The 22,031-nt window shown below is 29.1% G+C and overlaps 4 protein-coding genes across 6 annotated transcripts in view; 3 read left to right on the forward strand and 1 right to left on the reverse strand.

Annotated features, from left to right (window-relative positions):
- The window catches only part of LOC141526237 (Fanconi anemia group J protein homolog), a 41,320-nt gene extending 25,804 nt beyond the window's left edge, over window positions 1–15,516 (forward strand). The window contains exons 5-8 of the mRNA XM_074241115.1: window positions 12,160–12,210; window positions 12,744–13,489; window positions 13,566–13,910; window positions 14,362–15,516. Coding sequence (XP_074097216.1) covers window positions 12,160–12,210; window positions 12,744–13,489; window positions 13,566–13,910; window positions 14,362–15,357 — 2,138 coding nt within the window. The 3' untranslated portion in view covers window positions 15,358–15,516. The remainder of the gene's footprint in view (window positions 1–12,159; window positions 12,211–12,743; window positions 13,490–13,565; window positions 13,911–14,361) is intronic.
- LOC141526238 (coiled-coil domain-containing protein 86) lies at window positions 15,354–17,085 on the reverse strand. Of its 3 annotated transcripts, none has more exons than XM_074241117.1 (4): window positions 16,876–17,085; window positions 16,661–16,733; window positions 15,685–15,889; window positions 15,354–15,591 (listed from the first exon to the last, which is right to left on the reverse strand). In XM_074241117.1, the coding sequence occupies exons 2-4, from the start codon at window positions 16,681–16,683 to the stop codon at window positions 15,505–15,507; spliced, it is 315 nt and encodes a 104-aa protein (XP_074097218.1). In that variant the 5' UTR covers window positions 16,684–16,733; window positions 16,876–17,085; the 3' UTR covers window positions 15,354–15,504. The 3 variants fall into 3 exon arrangements, with proteins under 3 accessions (XP_074097218.1, XP_074097217.1, XP_074097219.1); XM_074241116.1 differs by having other exon boundaries at window positions 16,661–16,752; XM_074241118.1 differs by lacking the exon at window positions 16,876–17,085 and adding an exon at window positions 16,815–16,833.
- A 550-nt stretch (window positions 17,086–17,635) lies between these two features.
- LOC141526234 (traB domain-containing protein) lies at window positions 17,636–20,450 on the forward strand. The gene is made up of 7 exons (XM_074241111.1): window positions 17,636–17,845; window positions 17,938–18,157; window positions 18,842–19,059; window positions 19,145–19,259; window positions 19,473–19,609; window positions 19,733–20,142; window positions 20,268–20,450. The coding sequence occupies exons 2-7, from the start codon at window positions 17,959–17,961 to the stop codon at window positions 20,437–20,439; spliced, it is 1,251 nt and encodes a 416-aa protein (XP_074097212.1). The 5' UTR covers window positions 17,636–17,845; window positions 17,938–17,958; the 3' UTR covers window positions 20,440–20,450.
- Window positions 20,451–20,691: 241 nt separating this feature from the next.
- On the forward strand, window positions 20,692–21,517 carry LOC141526236 (histone-lysine N-methyltransferase SETMAR). Its single transcript, XM_074241114.1, has one exon. It carries the CDS (start codon window positions 20,693–20,695, stop codon window positions 21,464–21,466), a length of 774 nt encoding a protein of 257 aa, XP_074097215.1. The 5' UTR covers window position 20,692; the 3' UTR covers window positions 21,467–21,517.
- The last annotated feature ends 514 nt before the right edge of the window (window positions 21,518–22,031 follow it).

Below are 22,031 nucleotides of genomic sequence, written 5' to 3' on the forward strand. Positions count from 1 at the left end.
GCTGAGAGACAGCGACTGAGTAATGAGAAGAGAGTTCTGTTATCAGCTCTTTCAAGAGATAGTCATACACTCTAGACTCCAGTACACGTCTTTATAGTTTGTACTTGTACATGTATAAGTACAAAGAGAGACAGAGTGTATTCACTTCTCATCGCAATTCAAGAACCTTTTTTGCCAGTCATCTATTTTGTCTGTTCTAGAAGTAGCATCAACGAGGTCTAGAAAGCCCAATCTCAAGCTCTAAGCTCTAGCTGAAGAATGACAACGATCGAGTGGTTTATCTGCAGGTCGAAAGTCTCTTTACTTTCTGGTTCTTGAGCTAAGGGGAATGGATAACAAATGAAGACAAATAGATGGCTGTAATTTCTGCGACTCATATTATGGTCCTTTGCATCGAAAGCGTCTTCTTTTTGTCAGCAATCGAGAAAAAGAATCAGAGTCATATTCGTGGTTGTTATAGTTATATTATACTAGGATTCTGAATTAGAGGATAGCACACAGATATTGCTGATATATACTGTATAGATGATGAGGAAAAGGGTAAAGACAAAGAAAGTTCTCTCAGCGGTGCTACCCCCTGTGAGGAGGCTTATCGCTTGTGCTCCAACGACTGGTTAGAAAGAAACGGTGCACAGTGCACTGGGTTTATCCTGAAATTAAACGCTGTCGGTTATCCGACAGGGGCTTTAAACGAACGCGGGTAGACGGCTTTTATTCGATTCTAGATGCGACGGGCGAGATAGGCAGACTCACCCCATCATGTGCTGGTGGTTTAACATTCAGAGTGTGGTATACGAGAGTACAGGAGAATATACGAGGACAGAATAGTCAAGAGAATTTGAAAGACCAAGCAGAGGGATAAGGGTGAAAGAGGATAACTGGAGGCTGGAACTGGAACTGGGAATAGAAACGGGAATATGGGGCTGATATAGTCTCCATCACGGGGAATTAAAATCAGCGGGACACTCTCGTTAGTGGGGACGAACGAGTCAGAATTCAAATGGCTGTCACACGCAGCCGAGGATTGCTTTACTGTATTTTGATGTGATATAACCTCTCTACCCCCCTTCAGCCCCTTTTGTGATAACGTCAAACCCATTTTTTTTTTTTTTTTTTTTTTAATACCGTGCACAGTCTTTTCGTCTTTGTGTTTTCACGTTTTTGTTTCTTTTTATATATTCTTTTTTACTCTTTAGATTTGATGGTATCTTACGACGCTATCATCCACTATATCATTTTTGTGAGCTAAGAATGATAATGTTCCAAGCGAAGGATTTTGCCTTTTTATGGCGAGACTGTTAATTTTTAAAATGTTACAGTTCTCAGTATAATTATTAACGCTCAGAAGAGATAAGAGATGATATTTTTTGTTGAGCTTTTATTCAAGAAGGCTATCAAAAGATACCAGAGACATTTCATGGTTCTAGATAAGGATTTATGCTTCAATTACTTTTTTAATTTTCGTTGTAAATGTTTGTAATGACAGAAATTATTTTGTTTATTCAGAAAAAAAATTATTTTGTAGTTGGTACTATAAAATTTTAAATGTTTTAATTTTGACCAAAAATTGACGAAAAAATTTTTTTTATTTAAATTTGGTATTATTGGAAAATTCTTGATACATAATAATAATGAAATAAATATTTTCATCCGTCGAATTCTATTTAATCAATGTTAAAAATGAACCATTTTCATTGTCAGTTGTAAAATTTCTAAAATGTCGCTTACGACATTATTGAATTATTTATTTTCATAGGTAACATTCTTGTCAAAAATTTTTTTTAAATCCATTCAACTTTATCATAAATAAAATAAATGTTAATAATTGTCATGATTCATTATTAAAGAAAATCAAAAAAATTTTTAATTGCAAAAAATCACTCTCTAGACTTGTAATGTTCATCACAAATAATTAAAAGCCAAAAAACTATTCATATGAGGGTAAAAATATTAATCGAATTTAATTGATAGTTTTTTAATTTTCTCCGAGTAAAGAAGCCATTGAATAAGACATGGAAAAAATAAAAAAGAAAATTTTTATGATAAAATGCAAAACCTTTACTTCATCTTTGGTAGAACAAAGGATATGAATTTTAGCATTTACTTACACATTTAATTAAAAAAAATCGTACAAAAAACGAGTGAATGTTCCTGAATCAAGTTTTCAAAGAGACGAGTATATTTGAGACTCCCTTATGCTGGTTCATCGCTCATCCCGTAGTCCTGCCTTAGGGGGTTGAAATTAAAATGACAATGAGGGCAGGAATTGTAGGGTGGCGAAAAACGTGTTCCCCCTGTTGAGAACCAATCCTCTACGAGCTTTTATGGGGACGCCATTGCCTTCACTCACACTGACTTTCATCTAGCTCTTTTTTCCTCGCCTTTCTTTCAACCCTCCAGGCTCTGAGGACCTTCTTGTGGTCGGGGTTATATGCACGAAACAGCATAAAAAGAACGCAAAAGTTTGGAGAGCTGCTGGGAATCGATATAGAACCGTTAAAAATAAATAAAATGGAGAGAAACTCGGTTTTTTTTTCTCTTATAGATTGAAGAAAAAAGCTCTCATCATTTCTCCATTTAAATCACGATCGTCTCAATTTTCTTTTTAACAGTGCTTTTTTATTTTTATTATTTTTGCTTCATTATTTTTTCGTTTTTCTTTATGACGACTAGTTTGATGACACTTGAGAACCCGAGAAAATATCGATGCGCCGAGAGACTGATGAATTATTTTTTTTACCAATCCCTCGTAAAAAGCTTCTATTTTTTTATTTATTAAATTCCGTACAAGTCGAAAGCTCAAGTCTCTTCATTTGATGATAACTTTTAAGAGTAATTATCGCTTCTCTCTCTTTCCCTTTCCCCTTCCAATTTTTTTTTGTTTTAATAACTTCATAATAAACCTGGAAAAAGAAAATTAGTTAATTGGCTGCATATTTCGTACCGGCTTTGAAATTTTTCCTTCGAGGGATCATTTATTTGTTTATTTTTATTTATTCCCTCATATATTTCTATAAAGGTGCAAAACATTTTTATATAGAACCAAAATAAAATACAACATAAATACATACGTAGAAAAAAATATGAAAATTCATTGACAATAACAATAATATATTGCAAAAGGAAAAACTTATTATAAAAATGACTAATCAGGCTTAATAATGCATGTGATTTGTTTATTGTATGATTATTTATAATAGGCAACATCAAACTCAAGATTACTTGTTTTAAATTAAATATCTTTATCATAAAAATAAAATTTCTTAATCATAAATTTTTTTTAGTATGTAATTATCTAATATTGATAAATTCTTCCTACAAATATATTTATTTATAATTTTCTTGCTATCAATTTAATTAAATATTTCAAGTATAATTATTCAAATAATTTTTATTTAATATAAAGGCATTTATAAACATAACAGAGCAGTATTCTACCTCTCTTAAAGCCTATTTTTAAATAATTCATCTCACGTAAATTTACATCTCCATAAAAACTATTATACCTTTTAGCACGTTTATTTATTAAAATTTTCCTTTTTAATTTCCGTTATATTATCTTCTACTCAGAAAATCTGCCTGTATTATATTCAAGCTAACAAGTCTTAGCCACAAAAAAGCTAAAATATGAAGTTATTTAAATTTTAATATAAAAACAGCGTGGTAGAATATGAAGATTCTTCATCGAGAAAAAAAAAAACTAAAAAAATTCCACTTTTAATCTCCTCCATTTTTTTATTATCTATTAAAACCTACCTCTGATACCCTTTTAAAAAAATTTTACTTAGCGTAGTAAAATAACTCTATTAAATAATAAAGACAATAGATTTTTAATAGTTAAATTTTTCTATGAATATAACTAAGTAAGTTATGCGCTTTTTTTCACTATTAAAACTAAAAAAAAAAATTATTAGCTTCAATTTTTAATATTTTTTATTGACAGGTGTCTACGTTTTATTATTTAAAAATTTACTTTTATTTTTTCCCAAGGATGTCCGAGTCTGCATGTGTTGCTCGGGACAAATTTTGCTGCATGATATCTTTCGAACGAATCTACTGATCCAAATAGTTCTTCCTGTAATCGAAGAATTTTATCAAACCTTCAATCTCATCGAAGTTTAAGATGTAGTCAGCCGTAAATAAAAAAAATTTTAGTCTCTTTTTTTTTTTTTTACAAATTTCTCTGCTCATCGAACAGTAATTAAGATCTCAAGAAATTTTTTAGATAATTACGCGTTTATAAAATTTGAAATAACATTTTTAAACATTCACCGAATTGAGGAAAAAAAATAAAATTTATCCAAGAAAATAATTCTTGACATAAGAAAATTATTTTTTAGAGTTCTATAAAAAAATTCTTGAATTTTTTATGAAATTATTCTTGATTCAAGATACTCAAACTCTTCAAAATATCTTCTTGGTTCAAAAATTTTTTCTTTTAAATCAAGTAAATTTTTTTTATCAGTGTAAAAAATTTTTTAGTCTGATATTTGTTCAACAAAAAATAAGCAGACATAATTTGAAAAATTACTAGGTCTCAAACTTTGAATCTCGAATGTTTTTTCTCTCGTACTCATAATGTAAATGAATTTAAATATCCTACTTAATGTTAATTACAAAAAATTAGCTCAAATCTTCCTTATAATTGGTTTAAGCAAAAAATTTTTCTCTTCAAACTAAGCTCTGAATTACATCTTGCATAAATAATAATCAATTATTACTTACATAGCGAATTATAAAAAATACTTTGGACTCAAAAAATGAAGTGACAAGTAAACCTTCACGTGCAAGTACAAAAAAAAAAAAAAATTAGGGTTAATATACTCCACGACAAACAATAATTACCCATCGTAGAAAATGATTCGGGTAGTTTTTGATTGAGTAGTAATATAAACGCGTATATGAATCAAGATCCCACGTCATTCATAAGAGGTTTAATAGCCGCGGTAGACCCGATTCATCCTACAATAATATGACGGAAACGTCAGTCAATTAATAAGCATAACGAACCTGACCATAATTTCCGCTGTTGTTGTTGCAGTCGTAGTATAAGTATATAACGAGAGAGAAAGCGTTGAAGATAAAAAAAGATGGGACTAGAAACGGGAAAGAAAAGGGAAAAAAGCTTTGAGAGTTTAGTTTGAGGGTGGATAAGGTGAAGAGAGAGCAAAACAGCATTTAAAACGCGCGGAAGCGCCGGCCATTATATATGCGGCTTTATGATTGGTCAGATCCGTATCTCGACAGCCGGTTTCCGCTTTTCAATTCTCTCTTGGTCCCGCCGCACGTCAAAACTTTCGGAACAGAATCTTTTAACAGCGTGCACGTGCCGCGAGAGTAATAGCTGGCTGCTGCACTCTCCTGATGTTATACCGCTTGTTCTATCCTTCTTTGTTTTAATTTTTTTCATATTTGTTTTCATTTTTTTATACTAAACCTGCTCTTGGACCTCATACACTTAATCTCCTCACTTTGACCTGTTTTATATACCTTTTCATTCACTCAGCTATTCACAAAGCTTATCTTTTCCGTTTATTTTCATCAATATTATTATACATTATGCCTCGCTTTCAAATGTCTCGTGCCTCTTTTCTATATTATTGGCAACTATTGTTTTTTTACTATTACTCTATTCATCCCACCCATTGTTACCTTCTTTTCTTCTTTCTTCTTGTCCTCATCGACTTTACTATGTTGACCTTTCATTTCTCGACTCTTCGACTTCTTAAAACTTCTACGTCTATTGTCCAAAATGTCAACTTCTTCTTTTTTTTATAGTTCAGTTATTAAAAAATTTTCTGTTTTTTTGGTAATATTTTTTAGTTCAATTAATTTTTTTGGTAGTTTATTATAATTTTTATTTTTTCCGAATTTTAATGCATTTTACGTTTTGATAATATAAACGATACTTAAATTAATAATTTCTACAAATTTAATAATTTTATTGAAAAAATTTTTTTTTTCCAAACATTTTTCGTCATAATTTTTTTTATACATCAGTATATCATATAATTAAAAAATTTTTTACATATTTTTTAAACTCTTGTTTTTTATCAAGAAAAAAATTTACTTCATTTAATATACTATAGAAGAGAAGCCGATGACAAAAATTCGTTTATTAGTGCATGTAAAATTTCTAAAAAAGATCTTTGTTAAAAATATCTTTAAAAAAATCATAAATAAAAATAATAAAAAGGAGAAAAAAAAATACAAAGCAACTTCTTAGCCGTTATTAGAGAAGATATTTTTTTATATCGACATTATTTGTAATGTTTTCTTTATTTTAATTTTAATTTGATTGTTTATCAATACAACAGACCACAGATTGGTTTAAAATAATTCAATCATTATAATTGCTGGAAAAATATAAAAAAAAAATGTATCCAACCATTTGTTACTGAAGAACATTGTTATCTTTTTAATAATGAACGATGCCTGAGATATTACCAGCCCTTAAAATTGAAAATGCGGGTGGCTTAATATGAACACACAGGGGATGATTTTAGGGCAGGCGAAACGGTTTCATTACTAAGCCTGATGCTCATAAGGGACAATATCCTAGGATCCTTTCCATTCCCCAAGGGGAGACCGAATTCGGATGTCGACTCCCATGAGGGATAAACGCTATCAGATTCAACGAGTAGGATTCTCTTCGGTATCATCTCTTACGCATCTTTCCCTTCATCAAAAATAAACACTTACTTTCAACTCCTCGTAATTTCATGCGTCCATTTGTCTAAAAGTAATGGCGGGGAAAAATTTACTGGAATTGTATTGAAGCAAAAATACAAAAAAATTAATCATTAATCTGATGAATAAAATCTGATTAGATATTTAAACAAAACAAAAAAAATAAAATAATTATTTTACTTTAAAAATCTACATACGATCATTCAATTCGATTAATTGTTTGCATAAACATATGCATTCGTTTGTCGGCGTTTATTCAACATATATATATATATATATATATATATATATATATATATATATATATATATATATATATATATATATCAAGCGGTTCCTTTGAAGATCCCAGCAACGTTGCGTTTAAATCTGTACCACTATACACGTCGCACGATAAAAAATTAAAAATATAAATCTAAAGCGAATAGGAGTGTATTCGGTATTACGATTAGTATTTAATGCCAACATTTTGAAAAGAGAGAGCCTCGGCATTTTTACCTCGGTATCAGATGTGTACCAGCCCCCGAGGGTTTTAGACCAGTTATTAGCCATCTGACAGGCCCATAATCTCTGAATTCTATAAATATAATGCCGCGTAACACGCTGAGATCTCCTTCAATACCCAAACAAGTATAATATTAAACGGCTAAAGTGGGAAACTTTTAAACGGTTAAATATTCTGCCCGACAAATAAAAGTATAATCACCATCAATCATTTACTGAATAAAAATCTCAATCCTCAATGTATAATATATATCAACTACCAACCATAACTGTTGATTTGCCAAACATTAATAAACCAAACACTTGAACTTAAACTTATGCATGTTTCAACATAAAAGATTCCTTGTTAAAAAGTTTCGACGGAAAAGTTTGTATCTTTTAGCTACGTTGATATGAAGGTTGATGTTGATAGTTGCATGATGTATATGTTAATATATATTGGATAACTAAATAAGTAAAGTATGTATCCTCGACAGATAGAGCATATACACATATAACTTATAAGTATCAAGAGTTTTAAAATAAACTGAGGTAGAGCCTCTGAATTTCCGGTTTTTAGCACCCATTGTAGCTCTATCATAAAGAAGGGATGTATTCGCGCGTAACGAATAATATTGCGTAACATATTCCAATTCATTAGAGCGCGAAGAATTGAGAGAACTGCAGGTATATTAAATGGCAACTCAGTTGTAGATGATAATAATAATAAACTAGAAGAGAATTCACATCTGCCTCACTCTATGAATTCTTTGATATATCACATGCCGTTTTGTATTATATTCATAGCAGTATAATTACAATCCTATCCTATCGTGCCGTATCCTATGCTGAATCCCGCAATAAGAGGAACAAAGCAACTTGGCATTTACTATCAATCGATTGTATAATCTTGCATCCAATTTGTAGCTGTCCACTTAAAAACTCATCCCTGCCCAGGGGGGATGTGTCACATGAATAATAATAATAATAATTATTAAAAAAAAAAAAAAAATCAAAAAGAATCAAAAAGAATGGAAAGCTGTCTCGAGGTCCTGATGATGATAATGATGCTGATGATAATGTAGAAGAGGCGTGTTTGCGTGTGGAAGCGAATTGAGAGAACGTACGTGAAACGTGAAGATGAATTGGCGCCCGAAGGCCGAGGGGTTGGGCAACGGTTGGTCGCCATGACGACTAGCAACCCCTGCGATCCCTCGGAACCCCTACAGTCGAGCTTGGTTGAAAGGGTGGCCCAGGGCGGCGCGGACCAGGTTAGGTTAGTCTCAGTAAATGTCACACGAAGGGGACAAGGACGGAGATTCCTCGCCGCACCAAGATGGCTGACTTGACACCACCATGTCAATAACACCCTCTCGGTCGCCTCATGCGCAACCCTCTTTCTTCCCTTCTATTCCGAATACAACTCATCCTACCGCTCGCATTACTTTCTTCTGCTCTCTACTCCTCACCCTTCGTCAGAAAATATGTGCGTTATACTACAGAGTATTTTGTACACTCTACGTGGGTGAGCTAAAAACTATAAAATACTTGGAAATACTTGAGAGGAATTTGTTCTCTTCTCTCACAGTGCATACTCCCTATCACTCCCTTTTTTATTTCCTTCACTCTGCGAGTAATTAATAAGAACTGAGAGGACCGGTTAAGTGAAGCTAAAAATATACTTCATCAGTTTTTTTCTGTACTGTCAATAAAAATAGGGTTGTAAAATGCTATTTTATTTATTAAGTGTTTTTATAGAAATTTTTTTTTCGCCCTTTTTTACTTTTTATGCTTTTATTTTCACCAATTTTATTAGCTGGGCTTTGTCATGAAAGCTTTTATATTACTTTTACTTGATAGTTTTTTAAATGAGTAGCAGTATCATTCAAGTATTGAAAAACTTTTATTTAGTAGATACTATTTTTTAAAGTAGTTTTTGGCCATTCGATCCAAGTTAATTTTTATTACAACGTTTTTGTTTACATTTAATGAACAAACATAAAATTAAACGATTTTATCGTAATTTAAGTCATTTTACTTTCTAGTTTTAAATAATACTTTTTGTAAAAAATTATTTTAAAAAATTTAACCAAGAAAAAATTTTTAATTCACGTGAAATTAACTTGTAAACTTAAAAAAGTCTTGGTTTAATAACTTTTCTACTTTATTCAAAAAGAACTTGTTTAAATTTTTTATCTCTTGAACGAGATTAATTTTCTATCAGTATACTAACAATAGATTTTGAAAAATTCTTCTTCTGTCAGAATTTAATATTTTTAAAGTATTTTATCAAAGAAAAATAAAAGAAATAATATTTTTACGATTAATTTTTTGATCAGATATTAATTAATACTTGAAATATATAAAAAAAATTTCAAACCGACAAATAAAAATTCCAAAAAGTTACAGATTGAATAAGTAGTCGTTGTAAAAACATATTCTTCAAAATTGAATTTTAAAAATATTAAAAAAGGCTTTAAAAATATTTTTAAAATTGGATTTTAAAAATATTAAAAAAGGCTCTCAAAAAAACACTTAATCAAAAAAATAAAATTTAAGGGCAGTTGATCTTTAGCGGATATATTTACAATTTAGAACGCAGATAGTCTAGGTTATATAATAGGTCACACGATTGTGTCTCGGGATCTCGAGGGTGCGATAACTTTCGTGGCGAGCTGTATCCGACGAGATGAGACCCTCACATAGGGGTTATCTCCCCTCGGGTGTTGGGTGTGTTTGGTTGCTTAGCAACGACACCCTCCAAGTCCGTACTGCGATTGGCTCCGTTCTCTTTCCTGTCTTAGTCCTTGTCTCTCTCTTTTTCTCATTCTCTCTCGTTCCAGCTTGTCTCACCTTTGGATTCCACCCCTTTCATTTATATCAGCAACCTTATCAGTGTACTGTACTGTACCGTAGTGTAGTGCAGTGTAGTGTAGCATATAACATACCCTTCGGACTCAGTATACCATCAGGCAGTGGACCTGTTCAATTTACCATCCTCCTATCAACCTCTCAATCCCCTTCTGCATGTCACCAATAAACTCTGTTGAAGAACCAAACCACTCAAAACATCACTGATGCAGCACATGTACCGAGCTAATAATTTCTTGTGTACGTCCTCCATAAACCTCGCTCTTCTCATCTACCTCTCGCATACGTTTACATATACACGTCTACCTTCGATCAACTCTCTATACGTCATTTAATTAAATTTTCTACTCGTACCCTTTCTTTGATCTCAAGTACTTGCCTAATCGACTGAAGGGTGCCACGTAATTTCATCAAGATGACGTGTATTTTTTTTTTTTAAATAAATCCAAAAAAAACAACCTGGCTAAATCTCAATGTTTATGCTTCAAGCATTTTCATTTTATAATCAAAGTAATCGATTAACCGTAAAAAAATTTTAATTGAAAATCTACCATTGACTTTCATTTTAGAGTTTCTCTGAAATATATTACTTAAAAAAAAAAAAACTTGAAGCTCAAAAAAAAATTATTTTATTCAAAATTATTACTATGATTTTTAAATTAAGAAAAAAAATTACTTATTAATTATTCGACATTTTTATTCAATTTTTGAGTCAATGAATGATTTGAATATTGAAAAATTCAAAAACTAGATTTAAAATATGTTTTTTTGAATTTTTTTGAGTGATTTTTGGAAAAATCCCGCATTTTTAACATAAGAAACGCCATTTTCAGGCATAGTGTCAGTTACAGTATCGAAATTATACTACCATATGATTTTTCGGGACTTTTAACAAAATAAAATCGATAAATTAATTCACTAAAAATTTAAATACTCTTAATTAAATTAAGTCAGAACAAACGATGTAAAAAACGGAGAAAAAAATCGAATAATTACATTATAAATAGTAAAAACTAGAAAAATTGCAATTTGAAATAATATTTTTTTAAATTTAAACTTTGAATGCTAATTTTCAGAGCTTTCATTGTAATATTTGAATTTTATAATTTAATTCTTAGAAAATCTGTAATAATTACAATCTGAAACTGTAATTTTTCTAATTTTTTTTTTTTATGAAGTGCGACGTTACATTAAATAATGTAATTTTTTTATTTTTTTTTTTTTTTCCGTATTGTATTTAGAAAAAAAAAAAGGAAATGACGTCCATTTTTAAATTATCGAGCAAGAACAAGACATCCTCAGCGCTTGAAGCAGGTCAAAAAATAAAGATAAAGTTTGATCGGAACTTTGAAGTTTTACCAAAAGTTATTAAAACTCTTTGATAAGTGATATAAATAAACTTAAATTTTATTATGGGCATTTGAATGGCACATTCAGTGAACGAATAGGAATATTGTCTAACTTGGAGCATTATGTGCTCAGTCGACCTCTAGAAATCCGATTATAGACAAATGGTAGCACAAACGTTTAACGATAGTACGCGCCATTGAAGATGATTCGAATATATTTTCTGACTTGGCTTGGAATTTAACAAATGGCTGGTGCCTGGCACTCTCCTTTGGTTGTTATGATTTAGAAAAAGAAGAATAAAAAAACGATTCCTTTGAATCGATAAAGGTGCAGACACATTCTACCATTTCATTATATTGAAAATGTTTGGCCTACCACTTGGAGGATTAGGCCTCTCGCTTTCGCTCCTCTCTCCACAATGTACCATTGATATCTTTAAATGGATTTTCTGTATAATGTCCATTCAATCCAGAGTCTCGAGTGTGTTTTGACGCTTGTGTCACTCGTAAATCGGTGATCCTAAGCTTTCTTATTCTTATTTTTATACTTAACCCTTTTTACGGATGTCTTTCTGTCGTTTCTTTCTATAATTGTTGACAAAACTGAATAATCTGTGAATAAGAGCAAGGATTACCTATTATTCAAATTTATATCTCTATTATTCTCATTTGTTCAACTCTATAAAAAAAATAAATAAATACTAGACTAATTTTTGGATTACAGCTGTAATTTCTATTTTTTTTTTTTTTTTTTTTTTTTTTTCAGGTCAATACAAAACGCAATTCCAGGAATGGATTAACCAGCAATGCATTACAGGTTTTTAAGCAATTAGTATTTTCTATAGATCTATTGTTGCGTTGAATATTTATATGTTTTTATGAATTTTTATTTAATATATTTTACGAAAAATTATTTAATTATTCACTTATTGCATTAAGAAATAAAAAAATTTACAAAATAATTTAAAAATAAAAAATTGGAATAAATTAAAGTTCAACTTTTTAAATAAAAATTTATTTAACATTTAATTTTATTACTAGAGCGGTTAAATCTATTTATTAATAAATTTTATTTATTTAAATAATTATAATTAATTAATACATTAAATTAATTTTTAAATAAAATTTTTTTACAATTAAATTTTTTCTATTGATTTTTTATTTTCAATGTTACTATAAAATTAAGTGCGTGAACAATTAACAATTGACAATTTTTATTAATTAACGAACCGAAAAAGCTTTCAATATTAATTAAACTGCAAACAAATTAATTTAGTTCACTATACCGAAAAACGGTTAAAAAACTATTGAGTGTAAAAAACAAAATAATTCTTTTGTAACTGTTTTTAGAGTTCAACGATGTAGATATGGAGTTTGAAGAACTTGCGGAGAAAAACAAAATTAATGATAAAGATAAAGTTAAAGCACCTGTTGAAGAGCCTAAAAAAGTCCCTAAAATTTATTACGGATCAAGAACTCACCGGCAGATTTCTCAAGTGATAAAGGAACTTCGAAGGACTGCATATTCAAACGCTAAAATGACAATATTGAGCAGCAGAGATTTTACATGCATCCAGAGCTCGAGTAGAAATAAAACTGAGCTGTGCAATGATTTATTGGACCCACTTAAAAAGCAGGGATGTCCGTTTTATAATGAATCAAATAAACGTGTCTTATCAACTTACAAAGGTTTAGATAAATCCACGCTACCACAACCCTGGGATATTGAAGAATTGGTGGAAGTAGGAAAGGATTATGGCTGCTGTCCGTATTTTGCAGCGAGAAATCTTATGCCAGAAGCTGATATTATTTTTTGTCCGTACAATTATTTAATTGATCCGAATATTCGAAAGAGTATGCAAATTTCTTTGAAAGATGAAATAGTTATACTGGATGAAGCTCACAATATTGAAGACATTTGCCGAGACAGTGCCAGCGATACATTTAGAGTTGATGAATTGATGGAAGTTATTAAAGAGTGCGAGCATTTGATAACAAACGTTGCAAAGGAAAAAATTCCTCAGTATGCGCCGACGATTAAAACTTATTTAGAGACTTTCAATCAATTTATTGAAATTACTGAACTCAAGTGTAAGGTAAGGCATTAATTATAATTTTTATTTTATTTAAAAATTCTATGAGCATTTTTTTTAATGACAATAAATTTTTCAGGACGGTAAAAGTGACCAATTGACGAGTAAATTTTGGAGCAGTCGCGAGCTTTTGGAGTTAATGAGTGTTAATAAATTAGAAAGACAGACTCATTATCAATACAAAAAAGCTGCTTTGGATGCCATCGAAAAACACAATGAGGCAAAAGAAAAATCACGTGAGCAATCTAACGTACACGGAGATCCTAAAAAGATGGTTTCAGATCCTACTATATCGCCCAATACTGTTCGTGTTCTCGAGAGAATTAATTTAGCCATCGACATGCTGACGTCAGATCAGTTTTCATCCGATTTTCGAGCTCTAATAAGAGAAGTTCCGGAAAGATTTTGTCAAAAGATAATAACAGTAAGGATATTATATTTTTTTATAAATTATCTTTATTATTAAGAGAATAGAGGCTGCATTAAAAAATTCTCCATCTCTGGATACATAATTAAGAAATGACCTGGTATCTTGAGAACTATTGATATTTTTAAAGATATAAGCTCATCCCGATGTTACACCTATCGAGACCTTTCATTTGAGTACCCACATCAATTTTTCATATATTTATATATTATATATATATGTATATATGAAAAACATATGAAAATGCATGTGGGTACTCAAATGAAAGATCTTGATGAGTGTAATATCAGAATGCGCTTATATCTTAAAAAATGTCAATAGTTAAAAAAGTACAGTGCAATTTTACAAAAGTCATTTTTTAATTTACATAATTTTATTTATTTATAGTTCATAAGTCACGGCAATCTTATAGTAATTTTAGTTTGTTTAAATTAATAAAATTTTTCAGAGATCGCCAAGTGCCAGTCAAAAGCCTCGAAATCAGCGAGTTCGAATGCTTGATTTGCTGTGTATGAATCCAGCAGTAGTATTTTCTCCACTAGCCAATACAGCTCGATCAATAATCCTTGCATCTGGTACATTATCACCGACATCTTCATTCTCCAGTGAATTAAACACTAAATTTCCGCACATGCTCCACGCAAATCATGTAATCCCTAAAGAGCAAGTTTTCGTAAAAGCCATAAGTCAAGGGCCAAATGATGTAGCCCTTCGGGCAACTTACGCGAATGTCAACACGTGGAGATTCCAAGATGAGCTTGGACAAGTTCTTCTCGACGTATGCCAAACAGTGCCTTTTGGAGTTTTATGTTTTTTCTCGTCGTACACAGCAATGAAAACGTTGACGGACAGATGGTGGCAAAATGGCGTGATGACCAAGTTGCACCAGTGCAAGCGCATCCTGGAAGAACCACGTGTCAGCAAAGATTTATCAGAAGTGATGCGCGAGTATCGTTCGATAATTAGGCAATGTGAAGAGGGTACAATGGAAGACAGCAGGATAACTGGTGTAATTCTTTTCGCCGTTTTTCGTGGTAAAGTCGCTGAAGGAATTGACTTCAGTGACAATGAAGCACGCTGTGTCCTCACCATTGGGATCCCTTACGCCGTGAGAAATGATCCAGCGGTTGAACTCAAGCTTGCTTACAATGATTTTCACTCCAAGGAGAGAAAGTTACTCCGCGGAACTGAATGGTATGCTGTTCAAGCTTTCCGAGCTCTGAATCAAGCTCTCGGGCGGTGCATCAGGCATAAAGGCGACTGGGGCGCCATATTATTAATTGATGACAGGTTTCTGCTATCTCAAAATCAAAGTTATCTTCCTAATTGGGTCAGGTCTATGTGGAGCAATCGTTCTAAAGACTATAATCTCCGTGAAAACCTTAAACAGTTCGTCAGTCAAAGGACTAAGGCTGATAATGAACGTAAAATGTTAGCAGATTAAATTAAAAAAAGATTTATTTAATAACTTATGCTCATTCGGGCATTAATATAACAATAACATTTTTTTCACAGAATAATGTTCAGTAAAATATTCTCTTTTTGTTTATTTTTTTATTTTTAATGTATATAGTGATATAAACATTTACAATTATGATTTTGAGTTAAGTGTATCGCGTTTTTCAATCATCCGTAATTGTTTTTTTTTCATCCTCTTAATCTTCGCAGTATTTTTTATCTGTTAAATTAAAGTCATATATTAAGTTAATATTTAGTAAAAAAAAAATAATGTTTTATATGATTTATAATCGTTAAAAATATTTATACTTACTACTTGGACAATTTCACTTTTTTTGGCATTTTCTTCTGCTCGTTTGAGATTTTCTCGTCTTCGTTCTTTCTTAGCTTCTTTGTCTAACTGAAATTGTTCTTGTATTGCGCGTGATTGTTCTTTAACACGTTTCAACTCTTCCCTCAATTTTTCTTTTTTCTCAAACGGCATCCGTAGACCCTTCGATTTTATTATGGAAGAAAACCTGACGAACAAAAAAATTAAGTCATAAGTTATTGAAATAAAAATGCGTCTATAAAATTTAATTTACGAACAAAAAAAAAAGATTATAGTATTAAAAATATTTGCAGAAATTTTATAACTGATTTACACAAAAAGATTTTCAATATAAAATATTGTTAAAAATTTTTGACGCAAAATTTTTTACTGTGTACATTTTAAATATTTAATATTTTTATAATACAGACTAATATTATTAAGATCTCTAATTTATATATTCTTCGAACAAAAATACATATCATTTTATTTAATGTCAAAAATAATTCACAATTTTTACATTCTGTATAATTTAATTGATTTGTTAAACTGAATCATTAATTTATCCGGTTTAAGAAATTGTCTAATATAGTAACTGTATTTTCATTTTTAAATTGTCTGTCATTGTTATGATTGTTAAAAATATTTCTTAATGTCATAATAGGTCTTCTATTATTTTTTTTTCTTTTTTTTTTAAGTAAAAAACACTAATAAAAATATTGACGAATAATTAAATAAATTTTTTAAATAAACTTCTAATTAAGTAATTGAACTGTAAATTTATTATTAAATTTGTAACAAATTAGTTTCTCGACTAATTTTATTTAAAAAAAAAAAAAAAAAACGTCCGTAAAAAATTTAATTATTTAAATAAAAAATTTTAAATTATCAAGACTGTTATTTAATTAATGTATCAATCGTTCAATTGACATTTAAATTTTGTTTAAAAGTTAAATTAAATATCAAAAATAACAATTACCTCTTTTTGGGAGCCATTGACATATGACACGTGTTGAACTGTTTATTTACTCAAATTTGCAAGTGTTTCAAAACTAAAATAAATTTATTTCACTATAATTAAAACAAAAAACAATTAATTTATTAACAAAAATTATTCAATTAAAAAATCAAACCAATTAAATATCTGTGATAAATAATAACAAATAAGAAAGGTTATGTCTATCACGTGCGTACCTTAGTAGTATTAATTTTGTATAAATACAACTATGTTTTTACTGTTAAATACATAAAAATTAAAGCTTGAAACGCATTGGCTATAAAATTATCTAGAATCTTAAATTTCAGATAATTTTTTTTTTATTAGTTGAAAAATATTCCACTTTCAGAAAACAATTAATTAAAATTTTATGTGTTATACAAAATAATTAAAATTATTTTTGTTTCTTTTTACTTTACTTACTGACAATTTCATGCAATGATAAAAAAAAATTATTAAAATTACGTAGAGCTGTTATTAATATTTTTTCAATGATTTATTTTGATAGAAAAGTAATCAGCTGACATCTACTGTCAATTATTTAAACTAAATGACATTAAATTTAGCAGCTAAGTATTTGATAATTTTTTATTTCATAAATTAAATAAAATATCTCAAAAAAAAAATTATTAAAAAAGTGGACTTGTAGAAATTTATAAAAATTAAAAATGTAATTTTTTGAAAATAATTTTTTAGAACAAATTTTTTTTGTTAAAGAAATTAAAAAAATTGTCAAGTGACAGCTAACTTTAAAGTCATTAAATTTAATGTCATTATTTTTTATATTTTTTATAAGATTGCAAAATTAAAAACGAAAATTCAGTGTTGATAACTAACCATTACATGATAAGTAATTAATATTTATAAATAAAAATAAAAAAATAGAAAGGTTATAGAATTAGATATAAGAGTCATCATTTGTTAGCAAAAAAAAGTTGATTATTATATATGGTAACCTACTAATATAATAAACTTGTCATTACTTTTATTGAAAGTAATGATTATATTAATTTTACTATTAAATTTTTAATTAAAACATTTTTAAAAGTTTGTATTATTGTAATTTAATTTTTTATAAAATATTGTATATAATTTATAAAAATAATTAAAAATTTTTAAATGAATTCCAACGTCATCTTAACACGTTTGATGTTTAGTAATTAAGTGGTAAGTAACATATTGAAATAATTTTTGTGGTATAATTATTAATAACTATGTTAATTGGATGCTTATTAAATAATTGAATATGTATTTTGCAGACTGTTCAAATTACACTGACAATGGAGCATAACGACCCGAAAAAAGGTCTGATTGGTGGTCAGGGTGTTCAACAAATGCACATGTCAATAATTAAACCACAACCTGACCCTAACGAATCTCCGATTGTTCAAAATAAAAATACAACTCCTAAATCTGTCGAAATCAAGGATAAAAAAATTTATTCTGATCCTGACAAAGACTCTGTCATTGATATTGATGGTAAGAAAATTTTTTTTAAATTATTTAAATATATTCTCATGACCTCAATAAAAGTTTATTTATTTATTTTAGGATATTTTGCATTTTTTTTTTTTTTTGAGCTTAAAAGCGCGAAAATTTTAAATTTTATCAATAATTAATAGTTTGGTATTTTTTTATTTATTTATTTATTTATTTAAGATAGACCTAACAGCCAAGAGCCAGTAACAAGGTCACTTAATTTTACATCTGATAAATAGTTTATAAATTTTTAAATTATTAAACATAAATTTATAGTTAAAAAATAGTTTGAACAATTAAATACAAGGATTACCTTTCTAATTTATACCTTCGATTATTTAATAAATTTTTATACTACTAAAATTTGACAAGTAATCCAAACGCTTTATTGACTGAAAATAAAAAAAAAAAAAACTTTGTCTTTGAGAATTATATTTATAAGGCTTCATGACATTCACTTATATCAAATTAAGGTTTTACGGCATACATAACAAGTGATAACATCCATTTTAAAATTTTCATTACGATTTAATTTATTAGATAGAAGATAAAAATGCCCGCGAATTTAAGGAATAAACGCAAAGTGATAAAAGTGAAAGGTTTAACAATAAAAAAATTTTTCATTAATTATCATAGAATTAAAAATCATAAATTGCGATTATTAATATTTGTTTAAAATTTCAGAAGCTACAAATGGAACGGAGAGTGATACGGAAGACAGTAGTAATACCAACGAACATTTTGTTGTTACAAGACCATTTGGGCATAATTTGGAGTGCGATCCAACTATTGATGATAGATTACCAGAGACAGTAACTTTATTAACAACTCCGGAAGGCGGAAAAGTGTATTTAGTAGGAACTGCTCATTTCAGTGCAGAAAGCCAAAATGATGTGTCAATGGTGAGCAATTTATTTAAAGTTATTTTGTTTTATAAAATTCTTATGTATTATTTAATATATTACTGTAAATTTCAATATTCTTCAGATTATTCAAGCTGTTCAACCACATGTTGTCATGGTTGAATTATGTGATGCTCGTGTTCATATTCTACAATTAGATGAACAAACTATTCTTAAAGAAGTTGAAAGTTTAAACATGCGTAAGTTTTTTCAATTAAATTCATTTTTATTTTTAACATTATTCATCACAAATGTAAATTTTTTTTTTTGTCATAAGCGAAATTATTTATTAATTTATTTATTTATTTGAACGCTAATCGGCATTATACAATAATTTGTAAATTTTTTAAATTGAAAAAAGTTTATTCAGCGATGCCTATAAAAAATTAAATAATTAAAAAAATTTATTGCAGAAAAAATACAAGCTACAATAAAACAAAACGGAGTATTCAATGGTTTAATCTACGTTTTATTACTTAATATGTCAGCTCATATGACAAAACAATTAGGAATGGCACCAGGAGGTGAATTTCGTCGTGCCTTTACTGAGGTAAATTTTATGGCTAGTGTATTTACATGATAAAATGATAAAACAACAAAAATGATTTATTAAGTTAGCTAAAAATTCAAGCAGCAATCTTAAAAAATAAAAAATTAAATTAACAAATTTTAGGCAAAGAAAATACCCAATTGCTTAGTCCAGCTTGGAGATAGACCGATAAATATAACGTTGAAGCGTGCACTGGCTTCATTATCATGGTGGCAAACATTAACACTGTTTTGGAATTTATTGAGATCAAAAGAACCAATTAGCAAAGAAGACGTTGAACGGTGCAAACGCCGTGATTTATTAGAAGAGCTTTTAGCGGAGATGACTGCCGAGTATCCGCCACTAGGTCAAGTGTTTGTCAACGAGCGAGATAAATACCTGGCTCACTCACTTCAACTCTCTGTCCGACCTTTCCAGACATCACAGGGCATCAAAAACTCCCGTGTGGTTGGTGTCGTTGGCATTGGTCACATGCCAGGTATCATTAAATACTGGGGGAAAGTACAATCGTCTGAAATTCTGCCACTTATGGAGTAAGTTATCATTTTATAAACGGCCAAAGGCCATTTATTAATAATTAATAACAGTTTGCTTAACAATTAATAAATTAAATTAAATACTCAATTGATATTAAAATTAAAAAAAATTTTTTTTACAGAATACCACCGCAGTCTTTATCCAGTAAAATACTTCGAGTTACTTTTAAAGTATCTGTTGTGGGTGCTATTATTTACGTAGGCTACAAATTTATACCAATGCCATCGGTGCCGTCATTTCAATCATTCAAGTCATCGGTTCAGGGACTTTTTAAGGTCAGTGCTAATCGATAGGAATCTACAGGATACTATTTTTTTTATCAATCGAAAAATTTAACTTACTTATAGGCAATTATTAAAATTATTATTTTTATTTTTATTGTTAATAGTAGGATAAAAATTAACGCACTTTATTTATATTTTATCAACAAAAACAATTTTTGTTTTTCTAATTATTTTTGTGCTGCTTTTCGCCCAAGTATTTTAAGGCAGTCCTCGGTGTCTGGCTGTAAAATAAACGCACTCAAAAAATAGCAGGGTAATTATTATGGAGACTGGCACTGGCACTGGAAAAATGGATGAGTACGAGCATCCAATGCTCAATGTTATGTATGTATCAAATAATATTCCAGGCAAAGGAATTGATATTGACGAGTTCGAGTCAGAATTCATAGTAGGTTGTACGTGCAAATCTGAATGCACAGAAAACTGTTATTGTATGAAAGAAGAAGTCAATTATATTAATAATCTATTCAACGAAAATAAATCGTCCAAATTAATATTAGAGTGTAATTCAATGTGCTTGTGTTTAAATAATTGTAAAAATAGATTAATACAACATGGACCGATTGATTGCTTAAAAATAATTCATTCTGAATTAAAAGGTCTGGGTCTGTCGACGTCAAAAGTTATTGAAAAAAATAAATTTATATGCGAGTATGCCGGCGAAATTATTGGGATTGATGAAGCTAAACGTAGAACTGAAGATAATAGGATAAATAAACAAATGAATTATATTTTAATTGTTTCTGAGTATGTTGGGAAAAAAAAATTAACAACTTGTATAGATCCTAAATTTTTTGGTAACATTGGTCGCTATTGCAATCATAGTTGCTCGCCAAATGCTAAATTAATTCCTGTACGCGTTAATAATTTAATTCCTCATCTTTGTTTATTTGCCATTAAAGATATTCAAGTCAATGAAGAAATAACATTCGATTATTCTGGAGATGTTGGTACGTCTATTAAAAATATCAGTGAAACGCCATGTTTGTGTAAATCTAGTAATTGTATTGGCTTTTTACCGCATCATTTAATTTGAATATTTATGATAATAAAATTAAGTAATTATTAATTTTTTTCCGACAATAAATTACAAGTAAAAAAATTTCATGGATAATTTTAAAAAATTTTTTAAATATGAATTTTTTCTTTCAATTTTTTTATATTAATTTTTTCAATAAAAAAAAATTATAAAAATAGTTAAAAGTCGGCTAACTTTATTTTCATAAATATTTTTATTTTTTTTTTTTCTGTTCACTTGTTAATGCATAAATTACACTTAAATTTTTACTGTAATTTAAGTAAAATTAATTTTTTTATTCTAAATTTTATATGATATTAAACGTATCGTTGTAACAATAAATATTTATTGAAGATTTATGAATAATTTATTGTTAGTTATTACGAGCGATTACAATTTATTAAAAGACAAACATATTTTTAAAGTACAACATTATTTTTATGTATGTGTGTACAAATTTGATTTGTTATTGATTATAAATCAAACAGAAATATGAATTAAATGTTTAAAGTGTATTTTAAATGAAGAAGCAATTAGTAAACATATGTTATAAATTATAAAGTAATACATGTAAATGAAAAAC

This window comes from Cotesia typhae, unplaced genomic scaffold, assembly GCF_013202065.1.
Source record: "Cotesia typhae breed Kobodo isofemale line unplaced genomic scaffold, CoteBio_Ctyphae contig_33, whole genome shotgun sequence".
Lineage (NCBI taxonomy): Eukaryota > Metazoa > Arthropoda > Insecta > Hymenoptera > Braconidae > Cotesia > Cotesia typhae.

Excerpts from the sequence above, each read along its gene's own strand:
- LOC141526238 (XM_074241117.1), bottom strand. The coding sequence starts at position 16,683 with ATGTCAATGGCTCCCAAAAAGAG. Across the intron at positions 15,890-16,660 it reads TCAATGGCTCCCAAAAAGAG|GTTTTCTTCCATAATAAAAT; the intron begins GTAATTGTTATT and ends TTTGTTCGTCAG. Across the intron at positions 15,592-15,684 it reads AAAGTGAAATTGTCCAAGTA|ATAAAAAATACTGCGAAGAT; the intron begins GTAAGTATAAAT and ends TTAATTTAACAG.
- LOC141526234 (XM_074241111.1), top strand. The coding sequence starts at position 17,959 with ATGGAGCATAACGACCCGAAAAAAGGTCTGATTGGTGGTCAGGGTGTT. Across the intron at positions 18,158-18,841 it reads CTCTGTCATTGATATTGATG|AAGCTACAAATGGAACGGAG; the intron begins GTAAGAAAATTT and ends TTAAAATTTCAG. Across the intron at positions 19,610-19,732 it reads TTCGTCGTGCCTTTACTGAG|GCAAAGAAAATACCCAATTG; the intron begins GTAAATTTTATG and ends AACAAATTTTAG.
- LOC141526236 (XM_074241114.1), top strand. The coding sequence starts at position 20,693 with ATGGAGACTGGCACTGGCACTGGAAAAATGGATGAGTACGAGCATCCA.